General features: G+C 42.6%; 1 protein-coding gene and 1 pseudogene across 1 annotated transcript in view; both read left to right on the top strand.

Annotated features, from left to right (window-relative positions):
* The window catches only part of ARHGAP19 (Rho GTPase activating protein 19), a 57,956-nt gene extending 43,800 nt beyond the window's left edge, over positions 1-14,156 (top strand). Inside the window, exons 9-13 of the mRNA XM_022569193.2 lie at positions 804-902; positions 4,898-5,008; positions 5,572-5,650; positions 6,712-6,730; positions 9,856-14,156. Coding sequence (XP_022424901.1) covers positions 804-902; positions 4,898-5,008; positions 5,572-5,650; positions 6,712-6,725 — 303 coding nt within the window. The 3' untranslated portion in view covers positions 6,726-6,730; positions 9,856-14,156. The remainder of the gene's footprint in view (positions 1-803; positions 903-4,897; positions 5,009-5,571; positions 5,651-6,711; positions 6,731-9,855) is intronic.
* LOC111172447 (large ribosomal subunit protein eL33 pseudogene) lies at positions 2,025-2,483 on the top strand (annotated as a pseudogene).
* Positions 14,157-25,621: the final 11,465 nt, after the last annotated feature.

The following is a 25,621-nucleotide window of genomic DNA, read 5'->3' as shown; positions in this document are numbered from 1 at the left end:
CATGACCAAAGGGTATGCGTTTTCTGGAGCTGTTACAGCTACTAGGTTTCTTTTAATATATAGGTCCATCCTTCTTTCCCCTCCTATTTTTTTCCTCCCTAAAAATTGCTGAAGTTTGTTTGAATAAACTTTTCAATTTGAAATAATTTAGGTTGGGAGAAAAATTGCAAAGAAAGTACAGAATTCCCACATATCCTTCACCTAGTTCCTCCTAATGCTAACGTTGTCAAAACTAATAAATTAACATTAGTACATTACTAGTAACATTACAGGCTTTATTTAGATTTTCCCAGTTTTAACACTAATATCTTTTTCTGTTCTAGGATCCAATACAGATAGCACATTGCATTTAAACACACATAAACCATCCTCTCTCTTTGCACTTTGTTTGTGAAAGAAACCAGATTCTTTGTCTCCCACAGTCTGGATTTTGCTGATTGCATCCCTGTGGTATTACTTAAGATGTTTCTTAGTCCTCTGTATTTGCTATAAACTGGTAGTTAGATCTAATTCTAGAAGCTTGATCTGATTCCAGAAGCTTGATCTGATTCCAATTTGATTGTTTTGGGGTGTGTATTATTTAATTTAATTTAATTTACCTTCAGGCTAGTTTAATACATTTTGACTTCTTCTTGGTGGCATAATTTTTGCCTTTGTGATTTGCTTGCCAACCTACTAATCCATGTATGTACAGATTCACTTATTCCTGGGCTTTTCTGGGTATTTCCACTTAGCTATTGATTGTCACAGAATGCTATCTCTTGATGGGAGACTACTAACAAAATGTTCTTTATGTTTTCTAGTTTAATAAGCATTCTGAGACCCAAACACCAGGACGAGAACCTTCTACCCTCCGGGTGCAGAAGAGGGCCCGTTCACGGTCCTTCAGTGGCCTTATTAAGGTAGGTACACTGTGCTGTCATTTTCAGCATTGATCGTGAGAAAATTTAACAGCCTGACTCTTCTTATGCATAAACAGTTTTATTCTGTTCTTTGGGATTCTATGAAGGCTTCACTTGTAAGGGGAAAAGAATAGAATTTGGAAAAGCTTTTATTTTTCAAAGCATTTTTCTGTGTTTCAAATCAGAGAAGGGGCTCTATGATTGGAGAAGTAAGGGATAAAGGAAATAAAGGTCCTTTTGTCTCTTCTGGGGCTGAGGACAGAGTCCTCATCCCTGAGTAGAGAATCTCTTTTGGTTCATGACCTGCTTTGTGCCACATACTTCATTGTGCAATTTGCTAAAGTTATGGAAAAGTGAGAAAGTTGACAGAGACTGGAAATGGATTTTCTAATAGGCTAATGAGTTTTAGGTAACTCAGATTTTTGTGAGCTTAATATTTTGATCAGTTGTTTTGTTCTCTTCCTTTGTCTCAAATTCTTTAAAAATCTTGTTTTTAAAACATGCAATATGTACTTCTGTGATGTTGCTACCATCGCTGTCTGTAGGTTCAATTTATTTGAGTCTTCATTGATGATCTGAACTTGTAGTTAAGGAATATTGCCAGCAGGTGGCAGTAGATAGCTGATTATGGGGTTCAAATTTCCAGGCATAAACAAAGGCAAGGTTCTAACTAGTTAACTTGGAGAGAGATTAGCACTGTTCTGTGTTCTACAAGTTTTCTTTTTAAAATTGTTTAACATTATTAACATTTATAAATCCAGCGACATTAAGGAGATCTTTGCTTAAAAGTTGTGCTCTTAAAAAAAAATACCTTGTAATATATATATATATATATGTGTGTGTATATTTTTAAAACTGTAGTTGTTAGCAGTTGCAACTTCATCTTACTCTAATTTTGGTTGTGGTTATTATCATTAATAGCAGTTTAGAATTCACTCAATCCTATCCACTGGGGCCAGTAGCCTTGGGACATTAGGTTTGCTTGACATCAAACAGAGTGAAAAGGCAACTCACAGAATGAGAGGAAATATTTGCAGAATATATATCTTATGAGCGGTTAATATCCAGAATATAAAAAGAACTCTTACAACAACAGCAAAGAAAATCAATCCATATTAAAAAATGTGCAGGGCTTTTTTCAGCCATCTTGGACCCTGTGGAGGCCTGCTGGGAACAGGACTTCTAAAATGACAAATATGTCTGGAAGGCTGTGGTCCAAGGCCATTTTTGCTGGCTATAAGCGGGATCTATGGAACCAGAGGGAGCACACAGCTCTTCTGAAAATTGAAGGTGTATATGCTCGAGATGAAACTGAATTCTATCTAGTCAAGAGATGTGCTTACGTGTACAAAGCAAAGAACAACACAGTAACTCCTGGTGGAAAACCTAACAAAACCAGAGTAATCTGGGGAAAGATAACTCGTGCTCATGGAAACAGTGGCATGGTTTGTGCCAAATTCCAAAGCAACCTTCCTGCTAAGGCCATTGGACACAGAATCCATGTGATGCTGTACCCTTCAAGGATTTAAACTTACTGAAAAGTAAATAAATAAAAGTGTGGATTAAAAAAAAAAAATGTGCAGGGACTGCCCTGGTGGTCCAGTGGTTAAGACTCCACGCTTCCACTGCAGGGGACATGGGTTTGATCTCTGGCCAGGGAACGGAGATCCCACATGCTGCACAGCATGGCCCAAAAGAAAAAAAAAAAAAGGCAAAGGATTTAAATAGGCATTTTTCTGAAGAAGATAAAACGCTCAATATCCCTTATCATTAAGGAACTGCAAATGAAAACCACAATGAGATAACAATTCACACTCACTAGGATGGCTATTATCAACAAAACAGAAAATAGCAAGGTAAGGATGTGGAGAAATTGGAACCCTTGTGTACTGTTGGTGGGAACGTTAAATGGTGCAACCACTATGGAAAACAGTATGGCAGTTCCTCAAAAACTAAAAATAGAACTACCATATAATCAAGCAATTCCAAGTAAGGATATGAACAGATATTTGTATACATGTTTGTAGTGGCATTATTTACAATCAAAAGGCGAAAGCCACTCAAGTGTTCGTTGATGGATGAATGGATAAACAAAATGTGGTATATATGAACAATGGAACAGTACTCAGCCTTAAAAAAGAAGAAAGTTCCGACACATGCTGCAACATAGATTAAGCTTGAGAACATCATGCTAAGTGAAATAAGCCAGTCACAAAAGAACAAATATTGTATTATTCCACTTATATGAGGTACCTACAGTAGTCAAATCCATAGAAACAGAAAGTAGAATGGTGGTTGTCAGGGACTAAGGGTCTGGGGGGAATTGGGATTATTGTTCAATGGGTACAGAGTTTCTGTTTGTGAAGATGAAAAATTTCTGGGATGTGGTGATGGTTGCACAGCAATATGACTGTACTTTACACTACTGAACTGTACACCAGAGAATGGTTAAAATGATAAACTTTATGTTATGTATATTTTACCATAATTTAAAAAAATTCCCTTTGCTAGAACCCCAAAAGTGTATTCACCTGCTTAGACGTGGCAAGTAAAATGAGCATCCTTGGTTCATTTTACTTGGAAGTCTGTCATTCCCTCTGACTTCCTGTCATAGAGATGGTTGGTAACAAGAAAAGTTACAGTCCAATAAGTGTTTCTCTGTGTGTTAGTCAAACATGTTTCTTTAACTGAAGTTAGATGGGTATAGTTTTCTCTTCATAGTGAGCTCTTCTCCTGCAGTTGGTTCTAGAAGTGTTGCTAATTATTGCTTGAAATGTAAAAATATAGTATCCTCTTGGCAGCTGCCCTCTTCAGAGCATTTAGAACTTTAGAGTTATAAAAGAGTTTATAATTGTATCAGGAGAAAACATTTTAGAAAAATAATTTTAAACACAATGTTAGCAAGTTTTATAGGACAGAAGGGTAAACTGTTTTCATTATAAATGAAGAGACTTTCAAGCTAATAATAGATGCAGGTTTCTGCTCGATAGCAAAGGAGTAATGAAATTTCTGTTAAAAAAATTCACTGGAAGCTGAATTTTATAGCTAGTCCTGTGGCTCCTGGTATCCCCAGTTCAGCTTACTCTGAGGTGATATCTGACTTCTGAAAGGAAGATGTACTGGCCTTATTTTTCTAGCACTTCTGTGTTTTAGCTGTTTGATTTCTATCCTGCTTTGATACTTTGTTTTTGGCTAGACTTTTTTTCCTCCAAAATTCGTCTCATGTAAATGATTTATTACAGAATATTCCTACTAATATTTATATTTTAAAGTTTAATGTTCTAGTTTTGATATGTTCCTTTTTTTGGAATTCAAATTTATTCTCTAAGGGGAAAAAAGAAAGATTTCTTCAAAGATGGTAGAATTGTCACTGTCAACTGATACAGTAGGTTACATTAGCTTTTAAGCTGTTCAGAGATGAAAGGGCTTTTAGTCTTGCTCTGAATATCTGTATAATCATGTGACCCTTTTAAGAAGGCCCGTACCCTTTTATGGCTGTACTAGAAACTCTTAGAGAATTTCTCCAAATTTTCCAATCCTGTGTGAGGAGGACATGACAGGGAAGCAGAATCTTTGAGTGGACCCAGTGTAAGTGTCTTTTAGTGGGGAGGGGGAGGAGGGGACTCTTAAAAGGTGCCAGAGACAATATGTCTTTAGGGAAAAAATTATACTGGTAGGTAACTGGTGTTTCTTTTATGGCCTCAGGAGCACTGTAATTGGCCTGTATTAGTTGGTTTAAATCAACTATAAAGTTGCTTTTAACATTTTAGCCCTTTAATTGGTTTAAAGAGGAATAGTGATCACCTAAAGAAAGGCAGTGATCTCAGGTTTTTTAGTAACATGCTTTGACCTCTCTTGTATAAGATGCCTGGGGGAATTTATCAAAGAGCTGAGATTTTTTTTAACCTAAGAAACTATAGTTTTGAAGACCAGTATAATTATAATATAGATATTGTAGATGTTTATAAATCAAATATTTTCTCTTCCTAAATCAGCGGAAGGTCCTGGGAAATCAGATGATGTCAGAAAAGAAAAACAAGTACCCTACTCCAGAATCTGTAGCCATTGATGAATTGAAGAGAGCCAGCAAAGAAAATATAAATTTAGTAAGATACTATTCTTTGTACTTTCTCTTTGTATGTGTTCATTTATAGAAAGGAAGAAAATTAATATACTGTCGTCTGTTTTACTGTGTTTCTTTGGGCCATATTCAACTATGCCTTTTCCCCAGTCTTTTCATTTATGCTGACTTCTTTCTGTAGGTTTTCATTGATTCATTCAACAAACATTTTGAGTTCAAGGAAGATATAGCCAGTCATAAGCAGAAATGACAAATGCAGTGAAATAGCTCCACACACAAAGTGCTCGAGGGAGCAGTTTTTACTGGGAGACTCCACAGGGTGGGTAACATTTGAGCCAGGCCTGCTCGGCACTGCAGTACATGTGGAGTGGTCCTTCAAGTTATCCCAGGAATGGTTACTTCATTAAGCCAGAAATAAAACAGTTAAGATTAATGAGATCTAAATACGTTGGTAAAACTCTTTTTTTTTTTTTTTTTTAAAACTCTTCATATTGAAATTGAAAAAGTAAATAATTCCTCTGTTAGTAAAGCCTGTCTATAGAAATGACATTAGGACATTTAAGCCACTATAAAATTTTCTTGTTACAGTTATTTTCTGGCTCTCCAGCTGTCATGATGACACCAACAAGACTGAAATGGTCTGAGGGGAAGAAAGAGGGGAAAAAAGGTACTAATTGTACTTATTCTGTGTGTCTTATGAATGTAGTTCCTTTCTGTCTCTAGTCAGTAGCATATTTTGAATCCCCAGTGTGGTATGGTTGTAGTCAGAAGAGATGTAAAAATTATAAGGCTGGGTCCTGCCCTTGAGTTCATTTAGCAGATGGTTACTGAGCAACTACTCAGCACTGTCCCAGGTGCTGAGGGGCAGAGCTGTGAACACAGACCCACACGGTCCCTGCATTCTTGGACAGATGGGACACGTGAAAAATATCTTAAGAATACTTGTTAAGCAAATTAAAAGCAAGTGTAAACTAACTTGTGAAACCAAGTACAGGAGTGCTGAGAAGATGTTCAGTAAACATGGAACAGTTATGTTCCTTTTCTGCGCAGACTTTAGCTTTGTTTATTCAATAAAGCTTTCCAGATAAACAGCTCATGCTGAAGGACCCTGGAAATCATATCATACAACATGTTTTTGAGGATATTTAGGGTAAAAAGGATTATTTAGTGCTGGGACTGCTGATTGTCGGAGGCTCAGTTGGTGAAGTGCAGTGGCTGCTGTGCTTTCCTCTGAGGAAGCCATGTGGCTAACTGGAAAGGCCAGGGGATTTGTAGTTAGACCTAATTTGAGGCATCATTCCTCTGGCCTGGGAAAACCACTCATTCTCAGCCTACTTCTTCCTCTGCAAATGGGGATAATAGTTATATCTACTTCCCAGACTTCTTATGAGGCTCAATTGAAATTATGTTTTGGAAGCACATTGTGATTGTTAAAGCATTAACAAGTAGTAGTAATTGTTACTGAAGAAAACTGGGTGAGGCTTGGTCTTGTTTTATAAGGCCTGTGTTGCAGATGAAGCGATCTCTGGTGTGATATGCTCATTTTACCAGAGATATGAGCATAATTACTATTTGAGACATCAGCAATAGAAAGAGAACACAAGCCCAATCCTTATAGATAAATCTTTGTTCTTTTCTAGGAAGTTAGATTTCAGTATGGTCTTCTTACTTATCCTTGAATGAATTATCTGAACTCTCTTTTCTTTCCTTGTTGCCTCTGGCTTCTAGGCTGGGCTGTCTGATTGAGGTAAGTTTGGCGTTTGGATTCTGTGTCTAAATATTTCTACCTGTATCTTCATAAGTCAAAACCAAGCATAAGTTATTTTTATTTTTATTATTTTTATTTTTGGCTGCGTTGGGTGTTCGTTGCAGTGCGCAGGCTTCTCATTGCGGTGGCTTCTCTTGTTGCGGAGCACGGGCTCTAGGCACACGGGCTCAGTAGTTGTGGCGCACAGGCTTAGTTGCTCTGCGGCATGTGGGATCTTTCCGGACCAGGGCTCAAATCTGTGTCTCCTGCACTGGCAGGCAGATTCTTAACCACTGAACCACCAGGGAAGTCCCAGCATAAGTTATTTTTGAAGGATACATTGTATCAATTACACCTTTTCTTGCTTTCATTTTTGAAGATAAGAAATGTCTTTCTATGTCGACAGCTCTACTTTTGGAAGAAAGAAATGCATTAAAAAAATAAGTCAGGACTTCCCTGGTGGTGCAGTGGTTGAGAATCCACGGGTTTGAGCCCTGGTCTGGGAAGATCCCACATACCGCAGAGCAACTAAGACCGTGTGCCACAACTACTGAGCCTGTGTGCCACAACTACTGAGCCCGCATGCCTAGAGCCCATGCTCTGCAACAAGCCACCACAATGAGAAGCCTGCGCACTGCAACGAAGAGTAGCCGCTGCTTGCTTGCAACTAGAGAAAGCCCGCGCGCAGCAACAAAGACCCAACGCAGCCAAAAAAAAAAAAAGTCAGTTTAATATTTTACCAAGACGTTTTAGAGCAGGATTCTTCCTGTTAACTGTGGACTTGCTAAGGGCTCTAATAAAGTTCCTGGTATTGTTGATGGAATTTTATGTGTAGGTGCATATGTACATTTTTCTGGAGGAGAGATTATATAGTTTTTATAAGATTCTTAAAAATGATAGTGATTCAGAAAAGTGGAGGCCCACAGATAATGCATGACCTCCCACTGGATTAAGCAGTGGCATTTTCACGTTACCCTCTCCCTGCCCACTTCCTCTAACTAGGAACACCTGTGGCTGTCATGACTTCACACTATTCTCCTTCTCCTCCTTCCTCTTTAATTTTTTTCATCTCTGCAGTGCTTTACTATTGTCTGCCTCCCCCTCCACCTCTTCATGTTTTTCAGTGCTCTGTCTTAAATTCTCTGCTTGTTCCTGCTCTTGCTTGTCCCCCTCTTAGCAGTTTGGTCTCCTTCTGCAGCTCAGTTCTGTTCTCTGTTTGATATCTCTGTTCAGTCTCCAAGCCCCGAGATCCAAGTGCCTGCCATCTATTTGTTTTACATAAAGAATACAATCCAAGATTTTTTTGATGGTGATTTTATAAAAAGAGCAAGTATTTTTTAAAAAAAGTTATTTATTTTATTTATTTATTTTTGGCTGTGTTGGGTCTTCCTTGCTGTGCACAGGCTTTCTCTAATTGCGGCGAGCGGGGGCTACTCTTCATTGTGGTGCGTGGGCTTCTCATTGTGGTGGCTTCTCTTGTTGCAGAGCATGGGCTCTAGGCACGTAGGCTTCAGTAGTTGCAGTACGTGGGCTCAGTAGTTGTGGCTCACGGGCTCTAGAGCGCAGGCTCAGTAGTTGTGGTGCACAGGCTTAGTTGCTCCGCGGCGTGTGGGATCTTCCTGGACCAGGGATCGAACCTGTGTCCCCTGCATTGGCAGGCGGATTCTCAACCACTGCGCCACCAGGAAAGCCCAGGAACAAGTATTTTTTGAAGAAGATAATGCAATTTTATTATCATCAATAGTGTACTCCCAAAGACATTTTATTTCGCATGGGGTTTCTCAAGTGGCACTATCGACATTTTAGGTCAGATAATTCTTTGTTGTGGGGAGCTGTCCTGTGCATTGTATGATATTTAGCATCCCTGGTCTCTACCCACTAGATGCCAGTAGCACCCTTCCCCCAGTTGTGACAACCAAAAATGCCTCCAGACATTTCCAAATGTCCCCTTCATGGGAGGGGGCAAAATCACTCCCTGATGAGAACTGCTGATTCAGCACCTCCTTATTAATGGGCATTATTTTCAACAGTCAGAATCTTACCCATTGTTCAAAGCCCAGCCTAAACCCTACCTCCTCTTCTAAACCTTCTTTGGCTAACCCAGACAGATATAGCTTTTCCTTTGAACTGTTATTGACATTACTGAAATGTTGACATTTAATGTGATTTATCATAGATATTTGCTTCACATGTATTGTCTTATCGCTGTAGCTAGTTTCTCTTCTGGAAGACAAAGGCCAGACTTAATATATTCGTGGCCCCCGTCTTCTTCTCTTCCCCCCAGTAATGACTGCCTTGCATCTAGTAGGCATTTAGTAAACATTCGCTGGTGAGGTGTAGTGGTGGTAAGAACATGAGCTTTGCATTCAGTTAAGCTTGAGTTCAGTTCCTAGCCTTTTTTTTTAAATTAAAAATTTAAAAAAAATTAATTTATTTGTTTTTATTTTTGGCTGTGTTGGGTCTTCGTTGCTGTGCGCGGACTTTCTCTAGTTGTGGTGAGCCGGGGCTATTCTTCATTGCAGTGCACGGGCTTCTCATCATAGTGGCTTCTCTTGTTGCAGAGCACGGGCTCTAGGCACGCGGGCTTCAGTACTTGTGGCACGTGGGCTCAGTAGTTGTAGCTTGCGGGCTCTAGAGCGCAGGCTTAGTAGTTGTGGTGCACAGGCTTAGTTGCTCCGCGGTATGTGGGATCTTACCGGACCACGGCTCGAACCCGTGTCCCCTGCACTGGCAGGCGGATTCTTAACCTCAGTTCCCAGCCTTAATAGCTGTATATCTTAGGGCAAGTTTATTTGTGTAGGCTTCACATTCTTCACCTGTAAACTAGCAAGAGCATTACCTCATGCACAGGTTGTTGTGAGGGTAAATGAGGCAATATACATAAAGAACTCAGAGCAACACCTAGCACAAATTATGCACTTAGTACAGGTAGCTGTTACTGCCATTAAGATGATTTAATGAACTGAGATTAGAGCAAGAGGACAAAGTGATGTGTACTTGGTAGAGAGTAAACAATTCTCCCTCAGTTTAGAAAATAATAAGTATAGATTTCTCTAGCTTTTGGGTGGAATGTTTGCAGAAATAAATATTTATAAATGTGTTTAATGCTCCTTTTTCTCTTTCAGCCTAGGATTCCTCTGAAGGATCCAGAGGTTTCCTGTTGTCCACCCAGAATTTTCTCTTTTGTGGGCCAGGTGCCATTACTGCTCACAGAGAAGCTTGGACTTGCAGCTTGCTTGCTGCATGTTGAATTGTGAAAGCCAACTAATCCTGTGACTTGACTGACGCCTCTAGCCCCACTCAGTGGGTGACATCTACAGACTCTGCCTGCTGAACCAGTGCTAGCGACTCTCTCTCTCTCTTTAAAAAAAACGTTATGGGGAAACCACTAACCAGCCAAATCGGCTTAGACAGCACAGTAAATGAGTAGAACCAGGCAGACTCCTGTGCTCATTCCATGTATTTGTTTAGGCAGATTCTATTTTTAAAACATTTGAAATCTGTGCTCAACTGCCAGTGATTTTTTTAAAAAGTGCTGTCAGTCCTGGTGGATTGATGTTATTTTTAACTGATAGCTTGGGCTTTTCTCTATTTCGATAGTTTTGGGGGATGTTTTGGTTATTGTTTCTTGTTTATTTGTTGTTTGTGTATTTTAAAAGGTAAAAAATCAAAATGGGCTCTAAGCCAGATGTCTTTCCTCTCTTTTTCACCTTAAGCTTTGGGAAAGCTCTTTAACTTATGAGGCTTTACTCCTCAATACCTATTTTTGTCCAAAGAATTTATAGCTTTCCTGGAAATTTTTTTATTATTTCTTGGGCCTGAGATTGTAGGTATTTGGCCTGCAGTATCAAAAAAGGAAAATTCAGAATGATACAATATTTAAACAAATAATATTAAACTGTGGCCCTTCTTCCCTCCCTCCATTCTCTCTCCTTTCTTCTCTTCCCCTTTCCTCAGTGATGTCAAAATAGTTGTGTGGGGCTTCCCTGGTGGCGCAGTGGTTGAGAGTCCGCCTGCCGATGCAGGGGACGCGGGTTCGTGCCCCGGTCCAGGAAGATCCCACATGCCGCGGAGCGGCTGGGCCCGTGAGCCATGGCCGCTGAGCCTGCGCGTCTAGAGCCTGTGCTCCGCAACGGGAAAGGCCACGACAGTGAGAGGCCTGCGTACCGCAAAAAAAATAGTTGTGTGGTTGCTGAACTCCTTTCCTTCATTCAGTTTCCTCTCGCCTAAAACATCTCTGGTGCCAGTGTGGTGCCAGTACTTCTGTGACAAATCACTGGGACTCAAGGAATATCATCAACAGCTTACTTGAGACTTGCTGAAACTCCTGTATGTAGTGGAAGCTCTGGAGAGGGACTAGGATGGGGCTGGCTTTATGGCCAGGACAACTCTTGATGGGTGGGATTATATTGCATCCTTCTAAGGGATCAGGTGTGCAGGCTGGACCGTCTCCTGAGAGCCAGCTGGAGTCAGAGGGAGGAAGTGAGCATCAGTCTCCATGGGGCTGAGAGATTTAAAGTAGACAATGCTCTTATTTGGAAGCAGTTGTGGTTTATCACCCATGTTCAAGGGTGGCTGCTGGCCCACCCCTCTCCTTGTCAAGATGGGCATAGGGAGTTGTTCGGAGATGGGCTGGAGCTTTGACCGTGTTGGGATGTTCACATGTGTTTGAGGTGAGCAGTGGCATGGCTCTGATCTAGTGTGAGAACTCACTGCCCAGAGAGCATCAGGGCAGGTGGGAATGTTAGTCTGTGCCTGCTCTGTTAGGTGTGTAACCTTTCTCACCCTGTGTGCCGGAACTGAGTCAGGCCTCAGTTGGGGGGTAGTTGCCCAGCAAACCATGACTTGCTGACCTATTTTTAAACAGTTGAAATGCTGTATTGTTGCTGAAACAAAAGATGAGTCTGGGGAGCACAGTTTGGTTTTGCATCCGGATGTCAGTCCTGGCTTCCGTATTTTCTGTTTCTTCTGCTGCTGTAACAGCAGTAGTAGAGAAAAATGTAAAATTTGGCTGTCCAACTTGATAGATTGTGAACAATAGATGGTTAGGAGTATAAAACTGCTCAGAAGCCCCTTTCTCTAGAGCAGTTTTATATAATTCTTAAAAATACTTATTAGCAAGTTCATTTGTGTAGGGTTCTTCTTATTTTTTTCGGTACGCAGGCCTCTCACTGTTGTGGCCTCTCCTGTTGCGGCGCACAGGCTCCGGACACGCAGGCTCAGCGGCCATGGCTCACGGGCCCAGCCGCTCCGTGGCATGTGGGATCTTCCCCCACCGGGGCACAAACCTGTGTCCCCTGCATCGGCAGGCGGACTCTCAACCACTGCGACACCAGGGAAGCCCCTAGGCTAAAGTGTGTTCTCCCTTAACTTGATACTTGCTTTCTTTATTTGTCTAAGTGTCTCATTCCGTAGTGGTGTGGTCTGTTAAACGTGGTCTGCCATAGGTGGAGAGAGCAGAGCAGTGACCTGATACCTCCTTGTCATCGAGTTTGTTCTGTGGTTCTGTTTAAGGGAGGTAGCTGAGATTTAGGAGACTTTCTTTGGTTGAATGCAACTGGTGATCCAGGTTCGTGTTCCAGGGCTGGGGTGGTGAGAGATGTCTGTCACATGCTTTTATATAGCTTGCCCCCTTGGGCAGTTTATTTGGGTATTTGGGTATGTGTGTTTCATTAAAGTATTTATTAAATATGATTTCCCTTGCTGTAAGGGTATGATAGGTCTTTTCCTTCTTTTTTCTTTTTTAACAGAAGCTGTGAACTAGTTGGAATCCAAATTTGAGAAATAAACAGCGTAACCTTCTGCCTTATAATATGTAACTATTCTAATCCTGCGGAATCTTTGCAAAAACAAAAACCCTTCAGCATTTGCAACAGGAGGGTACTGTTGCCCTTCTGACTTGGTGGGCAGATATTTTTGAGCCAGTATTTAACAATTTTTAAAATCTATAATATTTTAAAACTCTGTTTTCTATGTTTATTTTTTGTGTTGGAACAATCTCTTTGGAAATGCCTCTTGTTGCTTTTAAAATTTCATTTCTTTCTGGGGTCAGTTGCAATGGGTTTTGATGTGATATCAATATGGGGCAGTGTATTTATGCCAGAGGGCTCAAGCATAAAAAATGCAGACCACTTCCTTGATTCACATCTGTACTGGGCGAGCTATACTGGTTGAATCAGTGAAAACCATGGGCACTGGAGTTTCTAACCTTTTACAATGGTTGACTTTTGCACTGGGACCAATGAATCTGGTTTGAAAGACTCCACTGCAGCAGTGAATAGAGGATTAGGTGATACTGATTGTACCTGAGTGCCAAAACATATTAAAGGAGGTGGTATCTGATCATAACTGAAACCGCAGTTGATCCTCCACAAGCTCGTTACCCTGAATGTCTTTCCAGAGTTAGGAATGACGAGGCGGTACCCTTGGGAAATGGAGTAGTATAGGGTTAACTGTTGACCACTGGGTGTTCCAGAGGTGGCTGTTTTGCTGGCTTGTAAGAAAGCCAGTGGTTCCAGAGTGTCAGAGCAGGGCCATTCTCTTCTCTGGAACAGCAATGTTTCTGTTCAGCTTTTCTCACAGAAACCTGTGTTAGGATACGGTTTAAAACACTGCTTTCTAGGAGAACCTGTGGTCCCAGAGTGACTAGCTATGTGGCCATGCATAACTGGGGAAGCCATCTTAGGAATGACTTCTCTAGACTTTGTCTGCTTCCTTCATACAGGGCCTCGCACAGATGCTTGAAACTGACGGCTCTCATTCTGAAGTCTTTTCTAAGTAGAACTCCTTTCCCCAGGAGAGAGCCTCATCCCTGCCCTCCTGCATCTGGAAACCTTGGTACTGAAGACAGGACCTTGATCCAAACTGGATACTAGCAATTGGCAGTATTGCTCTAGAATTTGGGGAAGATTTGGGTTTCTAAGATGCACAATCTTTTCAGACCAGTGGTAATTAATCCAATCTAAAACTCACTATAGGAGAGCTGGCTTTCCTAGACAGGTAATGCTGAACTCCTTCCACAGGTGGAGAGTGGATGCGTGGGCTAGCAAGGAGGTGGAGTAAGTACTTAATAGCCTGAGTGCTTGGGTTACCATGGAAACTGGAGTGTGCGTGGCCACAGCAGGTGCTAAAGAGCCATTGAGCACTCCCCCAGACATGTTTGGGGACCAGCAGAACTGGTTGGGAAAAACACTCCTGCCCCAGGGTCCTTTCTTCATAGCAAGGATTGCCTTTTCGCTATCCCCAAGCTTGCTCAACAAGAGAAACAAGGTTTCTTAACTGTCTAACCATTTTTTATTTTTCATTCTTATTCAACTATATCATATATATATATTTATATATATATATGTAACTGTAAAGAAACATATGTGTTGTTTTTCTTTTATATTCATGTAATATTCTGAAATTAAATTTCTTTTGTTTCATATCTATAGGCTTTGACTGGTCTCTTAATTCACATTTGACTGATGGATTATTATTATTTTTTAATAAAGTTATTTTATTTTATTTAGTTTTGGCTGCGTTGGGTCTTTGTTGCTGCGTGTGGGCTTTTCTAGCTATGGCGAGCGGGGGCTACTCTACGTTGCAATGCGTGGGCATCTCATTGCGGTGGCTTCTCTTGTTGTGGAGCATGGGCTCTAGGTGCGCAGGCTTCAGTAGTTGTGGCTCGTGGGCTCTAGAGCGCAGGCTCAGTAGTTGTGGCACACAGGCTTAGTTGTTCTGCGGCATGTGGGATCTTCTGGGACCAGGGCTCGAACCCGTGTCCCCTGCCTTGGCAGGCGGATTCTTAACCACTGAACCACCAGGGAAGTCCCTGATGGATTATTTTAAAGAGAGGTTGCCTCTTAAAAATTTTTTTTTTGAGTTTAATTGAGCTATTATTATAGAGGTTGCCTCTTGTTCTGAGGAATATGAAATCTAAGAAAAGTGCGTCTTTGGTTTGTTTTCCAGCTGGGTGGGTGGGTTCAGGGGGAGTAGGGCTTTTGGCTGATAGGAAATGGGATTGGAACCTCCGGGAATTTTGAGCTTCCTGATTTCCCTTGGCTGAGTCTAGAATGCTTTGCACAGATTTTAGTTTCACACATAATCTTTATTTCCTCGTTTAAAAATAAGGAGTGATATTTATAGTAACAGTAAAAACCAAGTGACATTTTCATCTAGGCCAGCAAGTTGTAGTGTTTAGACAACTCTGGTTGAAATGTTGTTTCTGCCACTTATGTATATGGGCTTGGGCATGTTCCCTCCTCTGTAAGGTGGGGATAACAATATCGTCTCAATGATGCCATGCTCTCAGAGGTAAGGACTTAGCATAAAAGGTTTTAATCTGGAGGCTGTGATTGTGCTTCAGGAATCTTTTGCTCCTGTAATTCTATGTAAAATTTTGTGTATGTTTGAATTTTTCTAAGGGAGAGATTTCAGAGCTTCCACAAGAATCCCAGAGGAGTCCTTGACCACTAAATACTGAGAACCACTAGCCTTACACAGTGCCTGGCAGATGGCAAGTATCCATTCAATGTTAATTCTTTCTCTCTCTGCCAAGGATACATTTTATAATCAGCAGCTTATTGATGCTGACATAGTTATTTTTGATAACAAAGGAATTACTTAAATTCGGAATAGAAATAAAAACTCTGCTGCTGTCTTTGCTCCCTTACCGCCCATGTGCTCCTCTTGAGCTGTGTTAGCTCCCTAGGTGCTGCTCAAACTGTCCCTTTTCTCCTCATCCCCTAAGGACCAACTTGTATTATTTACTATAGAAGAAGGAGCCAGTTCTGTTCTTTTAGAGTGAAATGTGGAGTGACTCTTAGAGATAGTACACGGGAAACAAGAGTAATGCAAAAGAAAAAGGGGTGGAGGGACAGGAGTTATTCTGGAAAACAGAAAGAGGATCAAAATGCCTGGTACAGTGCTGAGCACATAATCATTAATAATGAATCACAGAAAGGAATGAAGAAGCAGACGTGCATTAAACAGTGGGAAGTGGGACACTTCCCTGGCAGTCCAGTGGTTAAGACTCTGCGATTCCAACGCAGGGGGCGTGGGCTTGATCCCTCGTTGAGCAACTAAGATCGCATGTGCCGCGCGGTGTGGCAAAAAAACAAAAACAAACAAAAAAACAGTGGGAAGGGGTGATGGGAAAAGAGAGAACTGGGAAGAAAGAATCTTCCTTAGTTTCCCCCCTTCCAGGGCTTTTGTGCCCTGTGGCGGGCTGCCCACTTTTGCTCCCACTTACATTCCTGAATTAGAAGCACACTGCATGGGGCGGGTAGGAATGGTGAAGAAGCCTGAGCCCCAGGCTAGAGGGTCATGATGGGACCATCAAGCTTGTTTAGATGCTTCTTTTAAGTCCCAGCCTCTTAATTTCCCCATAAAAAGCAAAAACAGAAAGCAAAAATTAGGGTTGAACAATGGCCAAGTTGTTCATTAATATCTTATCCTTTATCTGCAGCATCCAATGCCCAGATCCCCAGAGACTTCGACCTTGGAACCAGCATGGAGGTTAGCAGGAGGGGCCCTTGGTGTCATTGTTAGCTTTCCCCTTTTATTCCTGGAAATCAGTCTTTTCAATGCCTCGGTACTGAAGAATGCTTAATTCAGTAGAGCCATACTGGTGGGCAACAGAGAAGGGAAACAGACTGCCTTAAAATTGTGAGCACAGAAGCCATTCCTCAATGTCAATGTATAGAAGTGGGGGCTGCTTTTAAGAACTCTTCCTGTGCATGTACTTCCTAGTTTTCCAATACTGGAAGAGGAAAATAGTATGGACTCTAAGGAATTCATGTCTGTGAATGAGAAATGAATGCCACAATTTATTGAGTGCTTATTATGCACCAAGCTTTGTACTAGCCAATTAATTCCTTGTCTCATTAAAATCATACATCTCTGAAGTATTCTTACCTCCAATTTTATAGTAAAAGACACATATGAAGAGTTTAATATATCTGTTGTCAACTAAAAAGTGGTAGAGTCAAGGTTAACATGCAGGGCTGCCCGACTTCAGGAACCGTGGTCTTATGCAGGGGTTACGTACCCCAATGTCTACAGGAGCCAGGAAGGAAATGTAAAGTCATGAAAACGACAACCACTTCAAGAGATTTAAAAACACATGGGAGCCAAGCACAAGTTCTCCATGGTTGGGATCTGGCGTATGAGCCCCACGTGGCATCTGCACGCTGCTGTGCTGCTTCTGGCTGGGTCCCAGTTCTGCACAGCACGTTCTCCAGAGCTGCTCAGTGCTGGCCCTGGGATGACAGCAGCTGTGTGCCTTCCAGGAATGGTGTCCAGACACAGGAGGGTGGGCGTCCACTGAAACACACTTCCCTGCACCCCCCTGACTGCTGGGCACTACTCAGGGAGAGTCTCCTCATTTCTTTGCTCTCCCATATGCACTGCCCAATATGGTAGCCTCTGGCCACATGTGGATATTGAGCACTTGAAATGTGGCCATTCTAAACTGAGATGTTCTCTCAGGGTGAAATGCACTCAGATTTCAAAGACTTCCTAAGAAAAGGAAAATATAAAAATGTCTCAATAATTTTTATATTGATTACTTCTTCACATTTTGGATATATTGGGTTAATAAAATTATACCATTAAAATTAATTTTATCTCTTTTTATCTTTTTAATGTGGCTGCTAGAAAATATTAAATTACATATATGCCTTTTATTACTATTTTCCACACCCCCTGGGGCTCTAATCCTAGTCTGTCCTTTCTCCCCCAGAACCTATTCCTCAACTCCATCAACTTCTGTGGCCACATCTTCTCTTTTCTTTTAGTCCTGAGACTGCCCTGGAGAGGAGAGGGGAGGACAGAGGAAAAGCAGTGACAGGTTTATCCTTTGGCTTCTCTGGGATTGGCTCCTGCCATTCATGGCTGGCTTTGGGAATCCTCAGTGTGATCCAGCTCACAGGTGTGTACCAGTGGGCTGCCGCCCTGGGGGCGGTGGGGTTCCTGCAAGGGGACTTTGTCAGGGTGTATGCCAAGCATTGCCTCTCTCCCAGAGGGGTGCTGCCGTTTAGTGTTTGTTATGTTGTGATCCATCAAAATATTTTTTAAGTTAATGAATTTACTGTAGGTAGTGTGTGTGTCCTGTATTTTCATATGGATGAAAATGTAGCTATGAAGTGTGGAAACTGAAATTTGTGGGTATTAAGAAGGCTTGTTTTTTAAAAAAAAGGTTAAATATAAGGCTACCATATAATGCATCAACCCCACTCCTAGATATATACCCCAGAGAAATGAAAACATGTCTACACAAAAACTTGTGCACAAACCTTCAAAGCAGCATTATGCATCATAGCCAAAAAGTGGATCCAACCCAAATGTCCATCAACAAATGAATAAACAAAATGTGGTATAGCCATGCAATGGACTATTATTCAGCAATAGAAAGGAATAAAGTACTAATATACTGTATGACATGGATGAATCTTGAAGACATGCTAAATGAAAGAAGCCAGACACAAAAGATCACATATTGTATGATTCCATTGTTACGAAATATCCAAAATAGGCATATCCATAGAGACAGAAAGTGGATTCGTGATTGGTTGCCAAGGGCTGGGGTGGTTGGGAGGAAATGAGGAATAACTGCTAATGAGCATGGAGTTTTGTTTGCGCATGATGAAATGTTCTAAAATCAATCGTGGTGATGGTTGCACAACTCTGAATATATTAAAAAAATTTAATTGTACTTTTTTTTTTTTTTTTTTTTTTTTTTTTGCGGTATGCGGGCCTCTCACTGTTGTGACCTCTCCCATTGCGGAGCACAGGCTCCGGGCGTGCAGGCTCAGCGGCCATGGCTCACGGGCCCAGCCGCTCCGCGGCATGTGGGATCTTCCCGGACCGGGGCACGAACCCGTGTCCCCTGCATTGGCAGGCGGACTCTCAACCACTGCGCCACCAGGGAAGCCCTAATTGTACATTTTTAATGGGTTAATTGTATGGTATATGAATTATATCTCAGTAAAGTTGTTATTTCATTTTTTAAAAAACCCACTGGAATAAAACTGACAAGGTCTAATGAAAAGAAAAAAAAAGGCCTTTTCTATTCCTAGATGCAGAGAACTACTGAAAGCAGAAAGGGAAGCTGTGCTAATCAGAAAAGGAGAGAAAACATTAAAAATGTAACCTCCCTCCTCCATGACCCACTGTCCTGGGCATAAGGACCCATTAGTCATTCTGTTCAGCTTGGGAGGCCCAGGGCCAGGGCCTTCTGCCTCTCCCTGATGAAAAGCCCCTGGGATTTAGTGGAAACCTCATGCCCCAGTAATCCAGGCTTTATGAAGTCCTTGAATGTAGCTGAAATTGACCATTAATGAGGGGTCTTGTACTGCAGCCACTTCTTGAACACTTGCTGTGTGTATTGCGTTGAATGAACCAGGAAAGAGGAGGAGAGTGGAGAGGAGAGGATAGTCCTCTTCTTGGTCTCTGCTTCCCTCTCCCAAGTCTGCTCTTTCCAGAGGAATCTGGAAACCATCTGGTTTGGAGGAAAAGGAGATATATTTAGTCTGAAGCAGAGACAGACATAGAATCAGAGCCAGTCAGATCTGTTTGGGACTTAGCAGTAATGGTGCCCCCTCAGGGTCCTTGTGAGGAGGGAAGGGGGTCTGAGGACACTAGGTTCCCCACGCCCGCTTCAGCCAGGGAGCTCCCTTGTCTCTGGCTTAGAGTAAGATTTTTAAAAATCAGTCCTGAAAATCATTGAACTAGCTCACAAACAACGTTTTACAGACAGAAACAGATTTGGAAAGATGGTGACTTGGGGCTGAGATGATCCATCCAGTGAGTGGCAGTGAGAGGCAGTGTGGAGACTTGAAACCATCTCTCTTTTAAAATCAACTCTACTAAGCGTACTGTTTGATAAGTTTTGACAGATGTATACATCCCCGTAGCTCACGCCCCAATTAAGTGGTATGACATCCCCATCACTCCAGATAGTTCTCTTGTTCCACTTTACAGTCAGTCCCCCTGTGCCTGCCCCAGGCTACCATCTCATTTCTATCACTGGAGATTATTTTTGTCACTAATCCCATCTCCTAAATTGTAGTTAGTGTGTTGGCTCTGCCTCCTTTCACTCCCTGGCTGACTGTATCTGTTTTGAGGTGGAGGAGGGAGGACCCTTGTTTTTGGGGCCCATGGCAGGAAATGAGAAGAGTGAGGCTTTTGGAGACCTGAGTTCCTTGAAGGCAGGAGCTGTTCTTCATATTGTTTCTACAATGCCTCATACAACACCTGGCACAGTGGAGGCTCTTAGTAAATGTACTGAACTGGATCAGACCTGTCCAATAATAGAAAGATCATCTGTTGGAGAAGCTGCTTGGTTCCTTCCTGGATGAAAATGTGCTGAGAGTGGTGGTGCCTGTCACTAAGGAACACAGGAGAACTTGAGCTTTCCTGCCTTGAGCGATAGATGCAAGGGCAGGAGCTGTGTCCAATCATCTGGGTTCTGCCCCTGTGACACAGCACACTGGGAGAGACAGTGGATTCTAATGTGATGTGGGAGGTGGCAAGGTAGAGCTGAGTGCTGTCGAAGCAGAGAGCGGGGCACAGAGTCCAGCTGAGAGATTTGGGGAAGCTTTTCTGGAGGGCACATGAGAGACCAATCATGGTGCATGTGATATAACTGCTCTGAGTGGGAGGATGGAGTATACGTGGCCCCTGAAGTTGCTGTCATCGTAAGATTCTATAAGTAATAGGCTTGTTGAATGGCCATAAGTGCCCACAGGTAGCCACACAAATTTGTAATTTGGGTCAGAAGATGGCCTGATTTTATCCAACAATGTTTTGCTTCCTGGAAACAGCAATGGAAATGCATGGATGGTTGGGGGTGAAACATTTTGGGCCCTGCAGACATGAAGAAAGGCAGAGGGGCAAGGAAGCATCTGGTGTCTGTGAGAGCCATGGAAAATAGCAAGTGTTGCAACACAGAGCACAAGTAGAATGCATATGTAGCTGGTGGGAGTGTTATATTTGTTCAGCCACTTTGGGAAAAATCGGCAGTGTCTGCTAAAGCTGGCCACCTAGCCTGTAAGTAAGTTATTCCACTGATATGTCTAAACCCAACAGAAATATGCTCACCAACAGTCTCGTACTGGAAGGACCCAAATGCTCATCAACAGTACAATGGACAGATGCGTGGTGGATGTGACAGGTGGAATAAGGCCACCGCCCAGATGTTCACATCCTGTGAATATGTTATCCTACATAGCAAGGCGGAATTAAGGTTGCAGATGGATTAAGGGCTTAATCAGCTGACCTTAAAGAGATTATCCTGGATTACTAGGGTGGGCCAAGTGTCATAAGATTCCTAAAATGTGGAAAAGGGAGGCAGAAGGATCAGAGTTGGGGTGATGTGATATGAGAAAGAGTCAACCAGTCATTGCTGGCTTTGAAGATGGAAGGGGCCATGAGCCAAGGAATATGGGTGGCCTCTAGAAGCTGGAAAAGGCAAGGAAATAGATTCTTCCCTCAAGCCTCCAGAAAGAATGTAGCCCTGCCGACACCTTGATTTTAGCTCAAGGAGACCCATTTCTGACCTCTGACCACCAGAACCGTAAGATAATAAGTCTGTGTTGTTTTAAGCCACTAAATTTGTGGTGATTTGCTACAGCAGGAATAGGAAAGTAATAGTGGAATTTTGAATACTACACAGCCATGAGAACAAATGATCTATAATTATGTATAACAATATGGCTGAAGACCAGACATAAAAGTGCATACCATATGATTTCATTTATATAAATACAAAAATGAGCAAAATGAATCTATGCTACTAGAAGATAGAGTGCTCACTCTCGGGTGGGAGTGGACGGTGGGCAGTAATTAATGGCAAGTGGGAAAGAGGAAGTTCTCAGGTGCTGGTTACAGAGGTGTGTTCAGTTTGTGAAAATTCATTGAACTGTACACTTATGTGTTCTTTCCTCGATGTATATTATACCCTAATAGAAAATCTGTGTGTGTGCGTGTGTCTAGTCCAGATCAGCCTGGACTAGATTTTGAGGGGCATGAAGGAAATTATTTTTAACTGTGTACTAATGATTTAAGGGTTTAGCTCTTAGAGAGAAGGTGAAAAGACTGGGGCAGGGAGGCCCAGGGACACTTCCTGGAGGTACTGCATAGAGCAGAGTATGTAAGGATGGGGGTCTGGGGTGCTGTGGAGCAGACGTGGACATCTTGGTGGCCCAGAGTTCAGTCATCCCGTATGTATTTATTGGGCTGGTGATGTTTCATGGGGAGTCCTCAGGGATGTCAGAGTCATGGGTGGGTGGATGAAAGGGTGGGACTAAGTGGTCCAGGAAGGTAGTACTGATGGAAGTGTGGAGTTAGATGAGAGGCAAAGGAGAAATTGAGGCTCTGGGGGATGGGCAGGGTGGGTAGAGTGTGTTTTGGGAGAGCCAGGCCACACTTAAGGCACTGTTTCCCCAAAACGACTTTTAGGTGGTACTTTGGATGAACTCTCCAAATTTTATAGTGCCTATTTTAATGTGCAACAGAAAAATATAACTTGTATTCTGTCTGAATTTATAGATTCTTTAGGGCCAGGCTAAACTGTATATTTGTTTATTTATTTACTTTTGGTTGTGCCGGGTCTTAGCTGCCACAGGAAGGCTCCTTAGTTGCGGCTCCAGGGCTCCTTAGTTGTGGCCTGTGAACTCTTAGTTATGGCATGCATGTGGGATCTAGTTCCCTGACCAGGGATCGAACCTGGGCCCTTTGCATTGGGAGCACTGAGTCCCATCCACTGCACCACCAGAGAAGTCCCTAAAGTGTATATTTGAACTAGTGTCAAATTTAAAACTGTTGAGTAAGAAATAGAAAAGTGGCCTGCCTGTGTGACAGAAATACAGAGGTTTGCTATGACTGAGGTTTGGTCAGCATTACTGTGGGCAAGGTGGTGAAGGGGAAGAGAATAGGATAGTTTCAAGTATCGGGAGAGTTTCTCCACAATAGAATGGGGGTCACAGGATGGAGTGGGTGGCAGGGGAGAAGGTGAGACCTGACATAGGAGCTGAGAACAGGCCTGGTGGCTGAGCGGGGTTTTGTAGAGCAGTGGCTCTGAACTTGACCATCAGAATCACTTGGAGGATGTGTTGCAGCATTGCTGGCTTTTCCCCTGGAGTTTCTGATTCAGTTGGTCTGTTTACATTTCTAACAAGTTCCCAGGTGATGCTGATGCTGCCGGACCAGGGACAACACTGAGAACTGCTGATGTAGAGGTGGCAGTGAGTGAGCACTTTGTGACCGACCAGTCGTGGGTGTGGAATGCAGGGGCTGGAGGGGAGGGGCAGCTCACTGCGGGAAGGGGAGGAGTAGGTGTGTGGAGTGCGAGACACCTAGGCAGAAAGGCAGACTCGGCCTTGCCTGGAAGGGTGCAGAGTGCCTAGTTGGTGCCAAGGGTTGGGGGCTGCCCAGGAGGGCCACAGCTGGAGCTGGTCCTCCACAGTTAGGGAGCCTGATTACTCAGCTAAGGCACCTGCAACTTAGCAATAATGTGGGAAAAGAGAAGCAAATCAAGAGCCTCTGTTGGTGCTCAGGGGAGGCCACCTCCTCTAGTTTTCCTGGCACTTTGATCAGCTCTGAGAGGAAGGAAACCAACTTCTATTGAGCACCCACTGCACCTGAGGAGTTTTACATGCCTTATCACATTTAATCATCAAAATCCCATGATTTTGATGATTAAATGTGATAAGGCCCTGGGAAGTGAAGGGACATGCTCATTGTTGTCTAGACAGACCTGGGATGCAATCAGCCCTGGGCCTGGCTTGTCTAATTAAACCTCCCTGCTGCTTTCCCTGCGCCAATACTATCATTTCAACATGCAATAAATATAAAACCAATATTTAATCATTATAAACAATTGTGAAATATTTTACGTTTTTTTGCATTCAGTCTTCAAGATCTAGTATGTTATGTACACCTACAGCACATCTCAATTTTGATAAGCCACATTTCAAGAGCTCAATAGCCACCACATCTCACTACACTACTCCCCTGAGCTGCCTTCGGGGATAAGACCGTCCAGGTACATGTGCCTGTAATCACCATTTCGGCCACCAGATGGCGCAGGTGACCTTCCCCCAGTTAATGCCTTAGGAGTTAGCGATCAGGTGGGTGGGAACCACTCTTCAATCTCCGTCTTTAATTTATTTGTTTAAATTTTAGCCAGAAGTAAGCTGAAAAGATTCCATTATAAACTTACTCTAGAAATAAACACATGTAGCTGGGTCCATGTGTGTCTGGGGCAATTGAATAATTGGGAGTTCTCCAAGTTAATATCCATGTAAAATATGTTTATTAAAGGATAAGTAGTAAAAGCATGCTAATATAAAGCTTATACATATGTTAGTAAAACAATAGTAATGGTAGCAATTGTTTAGAACTTAGGCAAACAAAAGGCATTTTTGGTGAGGAGTATTTTCTCATTGACATTCTTTAGAACTGCAGGTATATGGCGATAATAAAAAGCAGATCAACTATTAGTTGATAATTTTTTAAAACATCTTTATTGGAGTATAATTGCTTTACATTGTTGTGTTAGTTTCTGCTGTATAACAAAGTGAATCAGCTATATGTATACATATATCCCCATATCCCCTCCCTCTTGCATCTCCCCTCCCTCTCACCCTCCCTATCCCACCCCTCTAGGTGGTCACAAAGCACAGAGCTGATCTCCCTGTGTGATGCAGCTGCTTCCCACTAGCCATCTATTTTACATTTGGTAGTGTATATATGTCCATGCCACTCTCTCACTTCGGCCCAGCTTACCCTTCCCCCTTCCCCATAGTTGACAATTTAAAAAATCCTCTGTGGACAACTGACTCCCTTGTGGCCTGCATCCAAGGGGAGCTGGTCCAACCATCACACCCTTGGTCTACCAGTGGTACCTGCTATCCTGGGGCTTTTGTTCTGTTTCAAAGATGGGGAAACTGAGCATAGTGAGGCAACTTGCTGCAATTCACATCCCATGGGTGTTGATGGCCAACCTAGAACTAGAAGTCAGGTGCTCTGGACTCCCTGTTCAGTGCTCTTTTCGCTGTGCCATTCTGTTTGAGACAGTTGCAGCCATACTGTTTCTCATATCCCTTTGTACATGAGAAAAAAAAAAACCTGAGCTTGACACAGTGGCCAAGAGCCCAGCCCCTGCAGTGCCACTTACAGACTGGGCCCAGGGGGGCTCAGAAAATTGTTGAGTGAATGAGGAAAAAAAGGAAAGAAATGCCCTCCAGACATTTTAGAAGCTTACCATTCCTGGAGGTGAGGGAATCAGTCAGCCAGCCGTCTGGTGGCAGATTGATTATACTGGACCTCTTCCATCATGGCGGGGCATCAATTTGGTCCTCATTGGAATAGACACTTATTCTGGATATGGATTTGCTACCTCTTCCTGAAATGCGTCTGCCAACCCAACCATCTGTGTGCTCACAGCAAACTTCATTCACTGTCCTGGTATTCTTTCTACATAGTATTGCTTCTGACCAGGGAACACATTTCAGAGCAATGTAAGTGCAGCAACAGATTCATACACATAAGAATTCACTAGTCCCACCACATGCCATGAAACCCAGAAGCAGTTGGCCTGATGGAACTATGGGATGGCCTACTGAAGACTCGGTTATGTTACCAGTTGGCCTGAAAAGTTGGGGTTCTGTCTTACGGGATGCACTATGTGCTTTGAATCTGTGGCTGTTTCTCCGCAGTAGTCAAGGGGTGGAAATGGGAGGGTCTCCTCTCACTGTTACATCTAATAACTTACCTGCAGAATTGTTTCCCCCTGTCTGTGTAACTTTGAGTTCTGCTGGTTTGAAGGCCTTAGTTCTGATGGCAGAATGCTTCCGTCAGGGGACACCACAATGATTCCATTGAACTGAGTCTGCCACTTGGCCATTT

The sequence above is a fragment of the Delphinapterus leucas genome, chromosome 16 (assembly GCF_059928025.1).
Source record: "Delphinapterus leucas isolate spDelLeu-1000000601 "Yukka" chromosome 16, BTC_Dleu_Yukka2, whole genome shotgun sequence".
Classification (NCBI taxonomy): domain Eukaryota; kingdom Metazoa; phylum Chordata; class Mammalia; order Artiodactyla; family Monodontidae; genus Delphinapterus; species Delphinapterus leucas.
Note: the sequence above shows the minus strand (reverse complement) of the source record. Positions and strands in the feature narration are given on the sequence as shown.